The sequence below is a fragment of the Lucilia cuprina genome, chromosome 6 (assembly GCF_022045245.1).
Source record: "Lucilia cuprina isolate Lc7/37 chromosome 6, ASM2204524v1, whole genome shotgun sequence".
NCBI lineage: Eukaryota > Metazoa > Arthropoda > Insecta > Diptera > Calliphoridae > Lucilia > Lucilia cuprina.
In genome coordinates, this window is record NC_060954.1 from 49,475,839 (window position 1) to 49,490,288 (window position 14,450).

General features: G+C 29.2%; 1 protein-coding gene across 3 annotated transcripts in view; it reads left to right on the forward strand.

Annotated features, from left to right (window-relative positions):
• Nucleotides 1–457: 457 nt before the first annotated feature.
• LOC124420728 (amphiphysin-like) overlaps nucleotides 458–14,450 on the forward strand; it is a 49,048-nt gene continuing 35,055 nt past the window's right edge. Inside the window, exons 1-2 of one of the 3 annotated variants that reach the window (XM_046954717.1) lie at nucleotides 458–669; nucleotides 749–1,259. In XM_046954717.1, the coding sequence (XP_046810673.1) occupies nucleotides 1,191–1,259 (69 nt within the window). In that variant the 5' untranslated portion in view covers nucleotides 458–669; nucleotides 749–1,190. Of the gene's footprint in view, nucleotides 1,260–14,450 lie in introns of all 3 variants that reach the window. The other 2 variants (XM_046954716.1, XM_046954715.1) reach the window with 2 other exon arrangements.

A 14,450-nucleotide genomic window follows, 5' to 3' on the forward strand; every position in this document is an offset into this window, starting at 1 on the left:
AACATAAGTACATACTTACATTCATACTTAAGTTAAGAAAGTTTATACTTAGCAGTGAGGTAGTTTATAAGGGGTTAGTAAGTGAAATAAAGCTTTTTCACTTCAGCTTTAGAAAAGGGGGGTCATAAAAATAGAGACAAAATTGAGAAATAGTGAGAGAGTTAATAAAAGAAGAGCAAAAATGATCGATGAATATTTTGTTAAAGGTAAAAAACGTGCAATTTTTTTTAAACTTTTAATTAGTGTGCCGTTTGTAAGCAGAGAGTATGTAGAGTAGTATAACGGTAAGGAGATAGATGACAATATTTAAAATGAGATTATTATTAATAGAGAGTATCAGAGAGCTTTTATTTTCTCACACTTGTAAAAGTGTTTTTTTTATGGTATTTGTGAGTGTGTGTACTTGTTTTTGTGAAATTGTTTTTGGTGGGGGGCTATTTGATTATAACGCGTAGTGTAGCATGCTGAGTTGAGTTGGAGCCGTTAAACGTAACACATCTCGTTGTTCGCTTTTACTGCTATTTTGTATTCAATTGCATCGCAAAGTTCTGTTCGCGTGTTAGTCATTCAGCCAGCCATCTAGCCAGTCATTCAGTCAGTTAGTCAGTTAGTTAGTCAGTCAACAACGCTGCTGCTGCTAATTTTATTCTCTTGCTTTTCTTGTCAAAAGTATTTTGTTATTGTTTTTTTATTTATTTCAACAATAAATATTTCTTCTTTAACGTACAACTTTTCGTACTACACACAGAGTCAAACGAACCCAACGACCGACCAGTTCAGTTCATTTCAGTTTCAGCAGCAAGTTTCAGTGTTTTTTTGGGGGCCTATAGCAAGCAAGCAAATAGTGTCTCAAGTATCACTTCACTAGACGAAATTTTTGTTTTTATTGTTGCTATTTTAAGTGCCAGAAAAAAAGTAAATTATTAAAAATTTTTTATTTTTAAAACAAGTGCGTAATTTATAAAAATTTAAAAAGAAAAATTTACTAAAATACAAAAAAATTAAAGAATTATTGTGCATTTAACTAAATAAAATTTAAAAATAAAATACAAAGAAAATTTTTTGTATTAAAATTTACGAAAAAAAATAAAAAATTAAACGAAAAGTGCTAAAAATAAACCGCAATAACTAAAACCTTTTAAATTATTAAAAACCAAAAAAATTAAGAAGAAAATTGTGTCAAATTGTTAATGGCTGAAAATAAAGGAATCATGTTGGCGAAATCTGTACAAAAACACGCTGGACGTGCCAAAGAAAAGGTAAGTTTTTGTTAATTTTTATTATAATTATTACATATTCCCAAGTTAGTTAATGTTTAATTAATTGTCATGGATTAAAAAAAACGTATTTGTTTTGAAGTTTCCTCTATGAAAAGGGTGTCACCTTGCAATTTCAATTGCAATGTGATTTGTTTTGTTATTTTTGTTTTTATTTTTTTCTCGCATTTTTCCTTGCTGTTTCTTAAGTTTTATTATTTTACTCCTCTTTATATTGAAGTCTCTTAGTTGTTTAAGTTACTCTCTGTTTTTGTTTTATTGTACTCATTTCGCAGTTTGTCAGTTAGTTAACAGGGTTGGGTAGTAGTTATTATATCTTTATTGTAGTTTTAATGATAACTGCAGTATTGTTAATCCATTTACACAAAAAAGATTTTTACTCTTTGAATGATCATCAAGTAGTTAATAAAATAATAGATTAGTCATTAAAATAGCCATAGACTAATCAAGAGACTTGTCAAAAGACTTGCTCATAGAATAGTTTATAAACTAGTCAAATAGTCCATAGACTAGAATATAAGTAACTAATAAATAGACTAGAACAACAGCTATAGACTATTTGAAAGTCAATAAAACATTTAATGAATTACTCAGTAACCTTGTGAACAGCTTTGTGCAGGGACTTAGCAATAGATTGGCCAAGGAACTACCCCACAAAATAGTTCATAGACTAGTACATAGAGTAGTAAATCAAACTTGTAATAGATTATACCAAGAGCCTAGTTCTAGACGAATCAAAAAACTAGATCATAAATTGGTTTATAGTCTTTTCAATCGACTTATTTATAGACTTGTCTATTCTAAGGACAAGTTCACAGATTTGACAATACATTGGTCCTTAGAATAGTTAATGGACTAGTCAATAAAATTGCCAATAGTCTAGTTCTAAACTATTCACAACACAACTTATTCCATAAGTTGGTCAATAGACTTGTCGGTCGACTATTTCATATAATAATCAATAGACTAGTTAATAAAACATTGAATGGAATGTTTGTCAAAAAAATAGCCATTAAAATGGACCATTGGTTAATAGCCTTGTCAATTGACAATTCCCTAGAGTAAAAACGTGACAATAGACCATTATATAGTCCATTGTATAGTTCACAAACTAGTGAATATAGTTGTTAAAAGTCTAGTCTTATACTATTCGCAAGACTACTTAGTCTATAGATTGGTCAATAGACTAGTTAATAGACTTATCGATCGGCTATTCCATATGTAGTCAATAGACTAGTAAATAAAACGTTCATTAGATTAATCAATAAACTTGTAAATTGTTTAAAGCAAAGACTTTCCAATAGACTAGACAATAAAATGGTCCATGCAATAGTTTATAGATTAGTCCGTAGACTAGTATATAGTAGTTAATAATATGATAATAATTTTGATCATAGATTGTCGATTGACAAGTCTATAAAACAGCCAAAGGATTAATCAGCAAAAAGGTCAAGAAACTAGTACTAATAAACATAGACTAGTTTTAAAACTTGTTAATAGTTTTGATAGACCTTAACAATAAACTGGACATTAAACTGGCTTATTAATACTTATCAATACCCTAGTCCTAGACTCTTCAAAATTTCAACATTTGTTATTCAGAAATTACCAAGAAAAGTGCGGAAGCTTAACAATAGACAAGAATGGCTAATATACTGTTCTAATAGGCTGTTCATAGACTTATCCATAGACCAAGAAAAGTACAGAAGCTTAACAATAGACAAAACTGCACAATATACTGATCTACTAGATTGTTCATAGGCTAGTCCATAGACTGCTGCATATGGTAATCAATAAACTAGTTATGACACTTATCAATACCCTAGTATTTAGGGTATTAGGAGCTCAGACATTAATCGAATAATCCAATAAATATTTTTGTCTAAAACTCGGAAATATTTTGGTATTGATCAATAACAATTCACGAGGAACATATTAACCTATTGGTTATCTGAATCTGGTTAAAAATTTTCAATTTCCTTTAATTTTTTTAAACTTTTTTAGGATTATGCCGAAGTTTTATAAAATTTTAATTTTTTTAATGACAGTAGTGAGAACATGAGAAACAGTATTTTAAAAGTAATTAAGTATCCACATATCCTGACGCAATATTAGAGGACAATTCTTGTTGAATTACGCTTTAATTTTACATCCGATAAATGACAAATACATATGTCTTCCACTTGTAGAGAATGTGTTGAATGCTTAATCTTATCCAGCAAAAATAAAACGAAATACTTTCAAAAGGATAACATTTATCACCACTTTAATAGTAGCTCTTAATAAACTTGTTAAACTTCTGTGGAAGTGGTGTTTATTGACTTCCAAAGAAGCGAAAGTAATCCAATTTTGTTTGAAATTGAAGGTATATTTTTTGTACTGAAATTTTTTTTTAATTAAACCCATTTTATTTTAGAGTTGACTGATAAATGCCTTTAATTTATTTATGTTAGTATTATTTAAGTCAAATTAGTTTTATTCTATAATGCAACAATTTCACTTCTTAACTTCCAAAAAAAGAACATCAAAATTACTTCTTAAGAATGACTTGAAATGTAGTGATTTTGGAATTAAATAGAAAGAACATCCCTGTTATGACAAGCCTGTGTTAAAATCATCACTTCTTCAGGTCTTTTTCAGTACTTCCATGGAGTAAATTCTACTTCTTTTTCGATTCTTTGGAAGTGGATAGTGTTGAATAGATTCGCTATAGTCGCGACTATTTTAAAACAAAAGTCTTGACTAAAGTCTGGACAAAAATCTTGACAGAAATCTGCGCCAAAGTCTTAACTAAAGTCTTAAACATTGCCCTTTGATCCAATTATCTTTCTTCTAAGAAATAATCTTAAAAACGATATTAATTATTGTATTTTCTTAAAGCTTTAATTAAAATTGTTATTTGAAACATAATTTTTGTTTAAAAGAAAAATTTAATCAAAATCTCAAGAAGTTGTTCCTTTTAATTACAAATATTAACATATTACCATCCCTGCTTCGATAGCTATTTATGTATGTATGTGTAACTTTTATTCTTATTTGTGGCATTCTATTGCATTTCATTACACTTTTCTTTTGAATTCCTTTAGCCGTAAATGCAAAAACTTATTTTTTTTCCTATGTACTTCAATTTGTTTTTGTTATTTTGCAATAACATCTCTCTTCTTTTACTCCTTTAGTTTTCTGCTCTTTATAATGAGTATAAAAATACCTGTTAATATTAATTTTACTGTGTGTAATCGTAGCAAAAGCTGCTGCTGCAGCAGCATGGTGTAGCAAAAAAAACAAAATGTGTGTGGGTTGGTTTTGGTGATTTTCTTGGTTTTGTTGTGGTTTCGTTGTGGATACATTGAATCCGGTTGGTGTTGTTGTGATATTCATATATGAATACAGCTTTCTTTAGATGATTTTTATTTATTTTATTTTTCTCAGTTTGCATTTTTATTTAGTGCTGACGCAAGTGCATCTCAGCACCTGTTTTTTAACTTGATTCTTTTTTATAGTATTTATTTAAGTTTCTGTTTTATTAGACTGCCTTTCTGGTCTCCCTCCACTTTTTTTGAAACTACCAATCAACAAACCTGGCAATAACATAGAAATATATAACATAGTTTTTTTATCTATGATACACAGTTTTGTTAAGCTTCATTGACCATATGGTTAAATATGTTTACATACATATTTGATGATATTGTTGTTGTTGTTTTTTTGAGACAACTAACATTCCTACCCACAGATCTGTATAGATATTTTTGCATATTCCAATGTGTGAAATAGGAATTATTAATCTTGCTTTGATTTAAAGAATTTTTTAATTGTCACCATCTTGACTAGTCTGGTCCAGACCAAAGTGTTGAGAATAGACTGTAGTTGGACTATAGTGTTCACTATAGTATAGGTTTATAGTCTTGACAATAGTATGGTCTATATTATTCACTATAATATGTCTATAGTTTGAACTATAGTATGTTCTATAGTTTAGACTATAGTATGGTCTATAGTCTTGACTATAGTATGGTCTATAGTCTTAACTATAATCTTGTCTATAGTCTAAACTATCACCGTAGTCTTAACTAAAGTCTGGACGATAGTTTTGACTATAGTCTGAACCAAGACAATGGCATGGTCCATAGCCTAGACTATAGTATGGTCTATAGTCTAGACTATAATATGGTCTATAGTCTAGACTATAGTATGGTCTATAGTCTAGACTATAGTATGGTCTATAGTCTAGACTATAGTATGGTCTATAGTCTAGACTATAGTATGGTCTATAGTCTAGACTATAGTATGGTCTATAGTCTAGACTATAGTATGGTCTATAGTCTAGACTATAGTATGGTCTATAGTCTTGACTATTGTATTGTCTATAGTCTTGACTATAGTATGGTCTATAGTCTTGACTATAGTCTTGACTAAAGTATGGTCCTTTGTCTTGACTATAGTATAGCCTATAGTCTTGAATATAATCTTGACTATAGTCTAAACTATGACCGTAGTCTTAACGAAAGTCCTGACAATAGTTTTGACTATAGTCTCACTGACTATAGTCTGGTCTATAGTCTTGACTTTCATATAATATATGTATTAAATGTAGTCTTAACTATAGTCTAAATCTGGACTATGGTTTTGATTATATTCCGGACTATAATATTAAATATTGTCTTGATTACTGTCTTAACTATAGTTCGTTATATATCTCTAGCCTGTTGCCTGGGCTATAGTCTGTACAATGGTCTGGACTATAAATTACTGATCTTGACTAAAGTTATAATCATGACTATAGTTGTAATCTTGACTATAGCATTGACTATGCTAGGGACTATTATATAATCTGGATTAAAGTTTGTTTGTGCAATTGTATGGACTAGAGTCTGAATTATAGTCTGATCTATAGTCATGACTTCAGTGAGGTCTTTTGACTGGACTACAGTTAAGTCTTTACTATAGCTTAGACTATAGTCTGGTCAAAATTTTTAAATGTAGTTTTGACTGTATTTTGGACTGTATTGTTCATTATAGTGTGCAATATAGTATTTATTTTAGTCTGGGCGGCAGCCTTGATTACAGTAAGTAGCCAATAGTATTGGCTACATTTTTAACAATAGTTTTGACTATGGACTTTAAGGATGTTTATACACTCTTGATTGTGGTCTGGATTACAGATTTTTTTTATTGTTCTTAGATGACTTCTTATTTCATTTCGTCTTTAATCGTTCTGACATTTCCAATATTAACATTTGTCTTGTGTGTCATTTGTTGTCTGCATTTTAAATATTCACCAATTCATTTCCGTATTTTTCTATAGCAAAGGCTAATTGTAATGCAACGAGATCTAATATAAATTTAGATTTTAATTTTACAAAATATCACAGTTGAACGACCAAATTCTAGAGACAATTTGCAGGAAATCAAGCAAAAATTTAAAAAAGATTAATAGTTTTCGAAATAAGATCAAAGAAGATTAAGAAAATCAAGAACTTAAATAAAATCAAAAGAAAAACAAATAAAAGAAATTGAATAAAATATTTTGGACTTTAAAGAACATATGGAGACCACAAACTTGTTATATTATGGGTGTAGTACCTCCTTAAATCCTTAAGAAGACATTTTACTTAAATGCTGCAATTCAAAAAAAAAAAGTGCAAATTATAAGCAATTTCCATGTACTTCTTCATCTTATTTGCTGCACAATTATGCAATACATACATACATACATACATACATACATACATACATACATACATACATACATATATACATATATAGTGTATTTATGTACTTGACCTACATTACATACAATTTTTATTATTTATTTGATTTTTTTTCGCTTTAACTTTATATTAAAAAGAATGTTAAAAAATGATTTAAAAAATTTTAATAAAAAAGCAATTGTTAACCGCAATAACAATAATCTGACTGACTGTCGGACTGACTGATAAGAAGAAATGGGTGGGAAAATGTTTCAGTGTATAAAAAAACAAAAAGTAAAAAATGGAACTGAGAATGTAAAACTGAATGAAAATGATGAGCGCATGTTCCAGTAACAAAACTGTAGGCGCCAAAAGTTATAAAATTGTTATTTACAAAAGAAATAAACAAAAATAAAACTCAACTACTCTAAAATCAAACAAGTAAGACATTATAGACCGAGGCATGACCGACCATTTGATAACCTATGCGAAAGACTTAATAGAACCATTATGAAAGTTATTCTCTAGATTTATATTGACAAAAGTCCTAATAGCTATTGCTTTGATTTTCATCTTGATCATAGTTTAGACTGCAGTTTTGACTTTGGTCTGGACATAAGTATTGTTCATAGTTTGGACTATAGACTTGTCTATAGTCCAACTGTCTAACAATTTTGCCCAAATATCATATAGACAACTAAACGGCTGATAAAAAAACCGGTTGTTATTTCAGAGCAGTTCAAATATAGGCATAAAATCATAATACCTTCACTTTAGTGTACCCTACCAACAAAAAAGAGAAAGAAGCGGCTTAAAAAAAAGAGATGAGTAGTAAGAAATATTTAACGTGTTTCTATGCGTTTCAAAATGAAAGTATTATTTAGCAAAACAAACGAAAAAATTAAAACCCAACAAACCGTTGTTGGTAACAAAAATAAAAGTTAAATTTAAAAAAGCCGCACTAACTGCCATATCATCATTGTCATAATCCATTCAGCAAAAAAAAAAAAAAAAAAATTATATTTATAAATTTTTTATCTATTTTTTTTTGTATAATTAACTGGCTTTTTATTATTGACTTAAAGATGAGGGAAAAAAGTTTTTTTTTCTACAAAATGATAATGACTTCTCATGACATAAATGAAAATATCAGCTAGCCTTAAATATTTAGGCTAGACTATAAAATGAACTATAGACTATTGACTAGGCCATAGAGTAGACTATAGACTATACTATATAGTAGATTATAGAGTAGACCAGGGACTTGACTTTAGACTAGACTATAAACTAGATCATAGACTAGACCATAGACTAGACTATAGACTAGAAAAAAGACTATACCATAGAATAATCTATAGACTTGACTATATATTAGATTATAGAGTAGACTATGGACTTGAATTTAGACTAGTATATAAACTAGATTATAGACAAGACTATATACTATACTATAGACTATACTATACACTAGACTGTAGACTAGTCTAAAGAATAGATTGTAGACTATACTATTGACTAGACTGCAGACTATACTATAGACTAGACTGTAGACTATACTATAGACTAGACTAAAAACCAGATTATAGACTAGATTAAGACCAGACTTTAGAGTAGACTAGACTATAAAATATACTATAGAATAAACTAAAGCCCAGACTGTAGACTATAAGCTAGAATATAGACTAGGCTATAAGCTAGAGATAGACTAGACTATAGGCTAAAATATAGACTAAACTATAAACCAGAGAATAGACTAAAGTATGGACTAGACAATACACTGGACTGTAAACTAGACTATAGAAAAACTATTGAATAGACTATAGAATAGACTATAGACTATACTATAGACTACACTGTAGACTAGACTGGAACATACAGTAGACTATATTCTAGACTTTATATTAGATTATAGAGTAGATTATGGGCTTGACTTTAGACTAGAACATGGACTATATTATAGACTATACTATAGACTATACTATATACTAGACTATAGACTAGACTATAAACTAGACTATAGACTAGACTATAGACTAGACTATAGACTAGACTATAGACTAGACTATAGACTCGACTATAGACTAGACTGTAGACTAGACTATAGACTAGACTATAGACTCGACTATAGACTAGACTATAGACTAGACTATAGACTATACTATAGACTAGACTATAGACTAGACTATAGACTAGACTATAGACTAGACTATAGACTAGACTATAGACTAGACTATAGACTAGACTATAGACTAGACTATAGACTAGACTATAGACTAGACTATAGACTAGACTATAGACTAGACTATAGACTAGACTATAGACTAGACTATAGACTAGACTATAGACTAGACTATAGACTAGACTATAGACTAGACTATAGACTAGACTATAGACTAGACTATAGACTAGACTATAGACTAGACTATAGACTATAGACTAGACTTAAGACTAGGCTGTAGACGAGATTATAGACTAGACTATAGACTATAGACTAGATTATTATGACTGGACCATAGGCTAGACTTTAGGCTAGACTATAGACTAGACTATAGACTAGACTATAAACTAGACTATAGACTAGACTATAGACTAGACCATAGACTAGACTATAGACTAAACTATGGACTATAGAATAGACTATAGAATAGACTATAGAATAGACTATAGAATAGACTATAGACTAGACTATAGAATAGACTATATAATAGACTATTGATTAGGCTATACACTAGACTTAAGACTAGACATTAAGCTAGAATAGGAACTATACTGTAGACTAGACTGTAAGCTAAAATATAGACTATACCTTAGGCTCGAATATAGATTAGACTAAAGACCAGGCTATAGACTAGATTAAACTGTGGAATGGACTATAGACTAGACTATAGTCTAGACTATACACTAAACTGTAGACTATTGAATAGACTATAGACTAGACTATAGACCAGACATTAGACTTCACTATAGGCTAGACTATAGACTATACTATTAACTACTGCTGTAGACTATACTATAGACTGGACTTTAGACTAGACTATAGACTACACAATAAAATAGGCTATGGAATAGAATATAGACTAGGCTATAGACTAAACTATAGTCTAGATTTTGATAAAACTAAAACTAGATAAAACTATACGCGAGACAATAGACTCGACTGTAGACTGGTCTTTAGACTGGACTAGACCATAGACTTCACTAGAATACATATAAACTAGACTCCAAACTACACTAGACTAATGACTAAAGACAAAACTATAGACTTAAATATAGATTAGAATATAGACAAGACTATAGGCTAAACTACAGACTAGACTATAGATTAGACAATATACTAGATATTAGCTATATAGTAGACTATATATTAGGCTATAGACTACATTATAGACTTGGAAATATACTAGAAAATATACTAGACTATATTTTAGATTAAAGTAGACAATATACTGGATTATAGACTAGACTACAGACTGGATTATAGACTGGTCTTTAGACTAGCCTATAGACTGAACTACAGATTAGTTTATAGACTAGACTACAGACTAGACTACAGCTTAGACTTTTAACTATACTATTCTATAAATAATATCTATTAAAATTCAAATATTTCAAAAGGTATTTAAATTTTAAACTAGTTTCAAACTGCAACACAAAAATAAAACTATCTAATGTATACATTCATATCTTGTATAGTAGTTGTTGTTAAATTACATTCGTATAATGGTGGTTTTTGATGCAAGTAGCTAAAACACCTTAAATAAAGTTTTATGCATGTATTGAATGAAAAAAAGATGCTTGCAGCTATTGTTGTTTGGACCAGGTTTGACCAGATTTCATAGTTGTTTGTTATTGTTTTCTTATTTTTTTCATGAATGTATTCAATAAATATTGGAATATCACAACAATAAAAACACAAACAAACTCATCAAATCACAGACACACACTTGAAAAATCAAAGCCCAAAGAAAAACTTTCACTTGAAACAGCCACAACATATCCATTCACACATGTTGGTCAGCAGCTTAGTGTTTTTTTTAGTTTTGTTTGGTGTTAATTTGTCTTAGAAACATGTAGAATGATTAAAATATATTAACTGGCCCCAAGTGATATGGCCCTCTTTAATGTAGCAGAAGATGATGTCGAAAGACGAGAAGTTTAAGATTAATATTTATTGAGCTAAAGAAGAAGTTATAAAAATTAGTTTTGAGTAAAGATTTGAAAAAAATAATAGAAATTGAGTGAAATTATTAACAAGTGTTTGGATTTGTAAATATTTAATTTGTGGTTGTTTAATGTCTATGGTTTTTTGTCTTGTACATTTCTAATTGATGTATTTTGATGTTGGAAAAAAATAAATGGGATGGGTCAATATCATCAAGTGATTTTACATACAAATTTTTTTTAACATTCTCGCACATTTCATCGCTTGTTAATTAAGTTACTGAGATTTTAAGACACTTTCGTTTTTTTTAATCGGCTCGATATCCGGATTTTAAAGGAATTTTAGTTAAGACTATTGACGGGACTTAGACTAGACTATACACGCGAAGACTACAAAGAGACAAGAAGTCTATAAATGAGACGGCACTCGATACTGTAGACAAGAATATTTACAAGATTACAGAGTAAACTATAACCTAGACTATAGTTCAGTATAGGCGAGACTATGGCGTATAGATGAAACTATATTCGAGACTATATCTAATGCTATAGTCTACAGATACGATGTCCGGACTATTGTCGAGAATATATTCTAGAATATAAACGAGATTAACGGGAGACTATGGTTCAGGCTGTAGAAAAAACTAAAATACCAAGGCTATACAGTCTATAGTTAAGACAATTGTTTAGTCATGACTATAGACAAGACTATAGTCAAGACCATAGTCAAGACTATAGTCAAGACTATAGACAAGACTATACACAAGATTATAGTCAATACTATAGACAAGACTATAGACAAGACTAAAGACAAAACTATAGTCAAGACTATAGACACGACTATAGACACAACTATAGTCAAGACTATAGACAAGACTATATTCAAGACTATAGACAAAACTATAGTCAAGGCTATATTCAAGACTATAGTCAAGACTATAGTCAAGACTATATTCAAGACTATAGTCTAGACTATAGACTAGACTATGGATAAGGCAGGATATAGTCAAAACTATTGCCATAACTATAGACAAGACTATAGTCAAGACCATAGTCAAGACTATAGTCAAGACCATAGTCAAGACTATAGGTAAGACTATAGACAAGACTATACACAAGACTATAGTCAATACTATACACAAGACTATAGTCAATACTATAGACAAGACTATATTCAAGACTATAGACAAAACTATAGTCAAGAATAGACAAGACTATACACAACACTATAATTCGGACTATATACAAGACAATAATCTAAACTACATACAAGACTGTAGTCCAGAATATAGACAAGATCATAGTCCAAACCATATACAAGATTATAATCCAGACTATAGACAAGACAAGATAGTTCAGACTATAGACAAGGCAATAATCCAGACTATAAACAAGACTATAGTCCAAACTACGGCAAGACAATTGTCTTGACTATAGACAAAATTATAGTTTAGATTATAGACAGGCCTATATTCCAGGTTTTAGGCTATAGTCCAGATTGAAGATAAAATTATAGTGCAGACTGAAGGCATGGATATAGTTCATCCCATAGACAAGACTATGGTCTATACTATAAACAAAACTGTTGTACAGACTGTACACAAGACCATAGTCCAGGCTTAAGACAAAACTATAGTCTAAACTGTTGTTAAGAATATGGTTCAAACTAGACTATAGTCCAGGCTACAGACTAGACTATATACTAAAGATATGCCATATTTCAAATTATGGAATATATATAAAATGGGTACCAAAATTATATATAAAAAAACGATTACAGTTCAGAGGCTCGATGATCTATACCAAATCAAAAAATTCCCAAGAAATGACGACATGATTTATGTTTTATAATTTAAGAAAATCTTACTAAGAACACAGATTTCAATTTAATTGTACAAATAATAAAAACCACTAAAGTATAAACATATTAAAATAAAATGTAAAAATTCCTTAAATATATAATATATACATGTATATATATATAGTTTATATACGACAAATGTTGGACCATATTGTATTTGTTTTGAGAACCATATGTACTTTATTTTCATCAATTTCTCTTTTTCTCTATATATGATATTTGCACGGTTTTTTATTTTATTTTTTGATCATTACTTTAGCCGGTGACTAAAATAAAATTCTATGTGGTCAGACGCATAAATTTTCTTTTATAAAATATGTACATTAAATATTATTTTTATAATTGAAATAAAAAGAATTTTGTTTTTTCAAATTGCTTATAGTTCATGAAATATTTGCAATTCACATTTATGTCACAATTTTAGTTTTTGATTTTTTTTCTAAAAAAAAACTTAAAACTGGACCGGTTAAAAGGAAAAGAAAGCAAAAAAATGGGTTTCAAAATTTTGAAAATATTCTATAAGAAAATTGAAATACAAAATCTGTATCTGTAGAAAATTGCGAAAAATGTGTTCTAAAAACAAATTTTCTTTAGATTTTATTTGGTTTTTTGTTAAGATTTTATTCTTTGTTCAAAAAAAAAAAAATGTGTCTCATGGCATGAAAACATCATCGGTAAAGATTTTAAAAAATATAAATAAATTCATAGATATATTCTTGATGTTGTATATAGTCAAGTCGCAACACCAATATTTAGATATTTTGAGTGTTTCTTCTTTCTTTTCTTTTTTGATTCGCTTTCGGTATGTATTTTTTTTAGGAAGCTCATGAATAAAAATAAGTTTCGTTTCATTTTGTTTTTTCTTCTGTTCATTTTCTTTTTTATTCTCCTGTGATGTTGATAATGATGATGATTTTGTGCGGAAATTATGAAATTTTGTTTGAAAAATTTTAAGAAACATACAAAATTTATTATTTTTTTTTTTTTGGTTTCATTTAAGGGCGATGATATTTGTTCTAAAAACGATTTCTTTTTTTTCTGATTTTCTCTTATTAAATAAATTGTGTGAAAATTATAATTTTGAATTTATTCATACAGAATTGTTGTTGATTGATTTGTAAGTAGAAAGTGCCATTAAATTTGTCTACACTTTTTGATTGACTTGAACTTTGATCATTTGAATATGATGGTTGATTTTTGATTATTTTAAGATTTTAGTGTTTTAAGATATAATATAATTTATGTTAATCTCCCTTAATTACTTCTATATGACCTCAAAGTCGCACGAAAAGTCAACAGAACCTTTTCATTGACTATGCTATTCTGTAGTATATAGACTTGTCTATAGTCTCTTCTATAGTCTTGTCTATAGTCTATTCTATAGTCTAGTCTATAGTCTAGTCTATAGTCTAGTCTATAGTCTAGTCTATAGTCTAGTCTATAGTCTAGTCTATAGTCTAG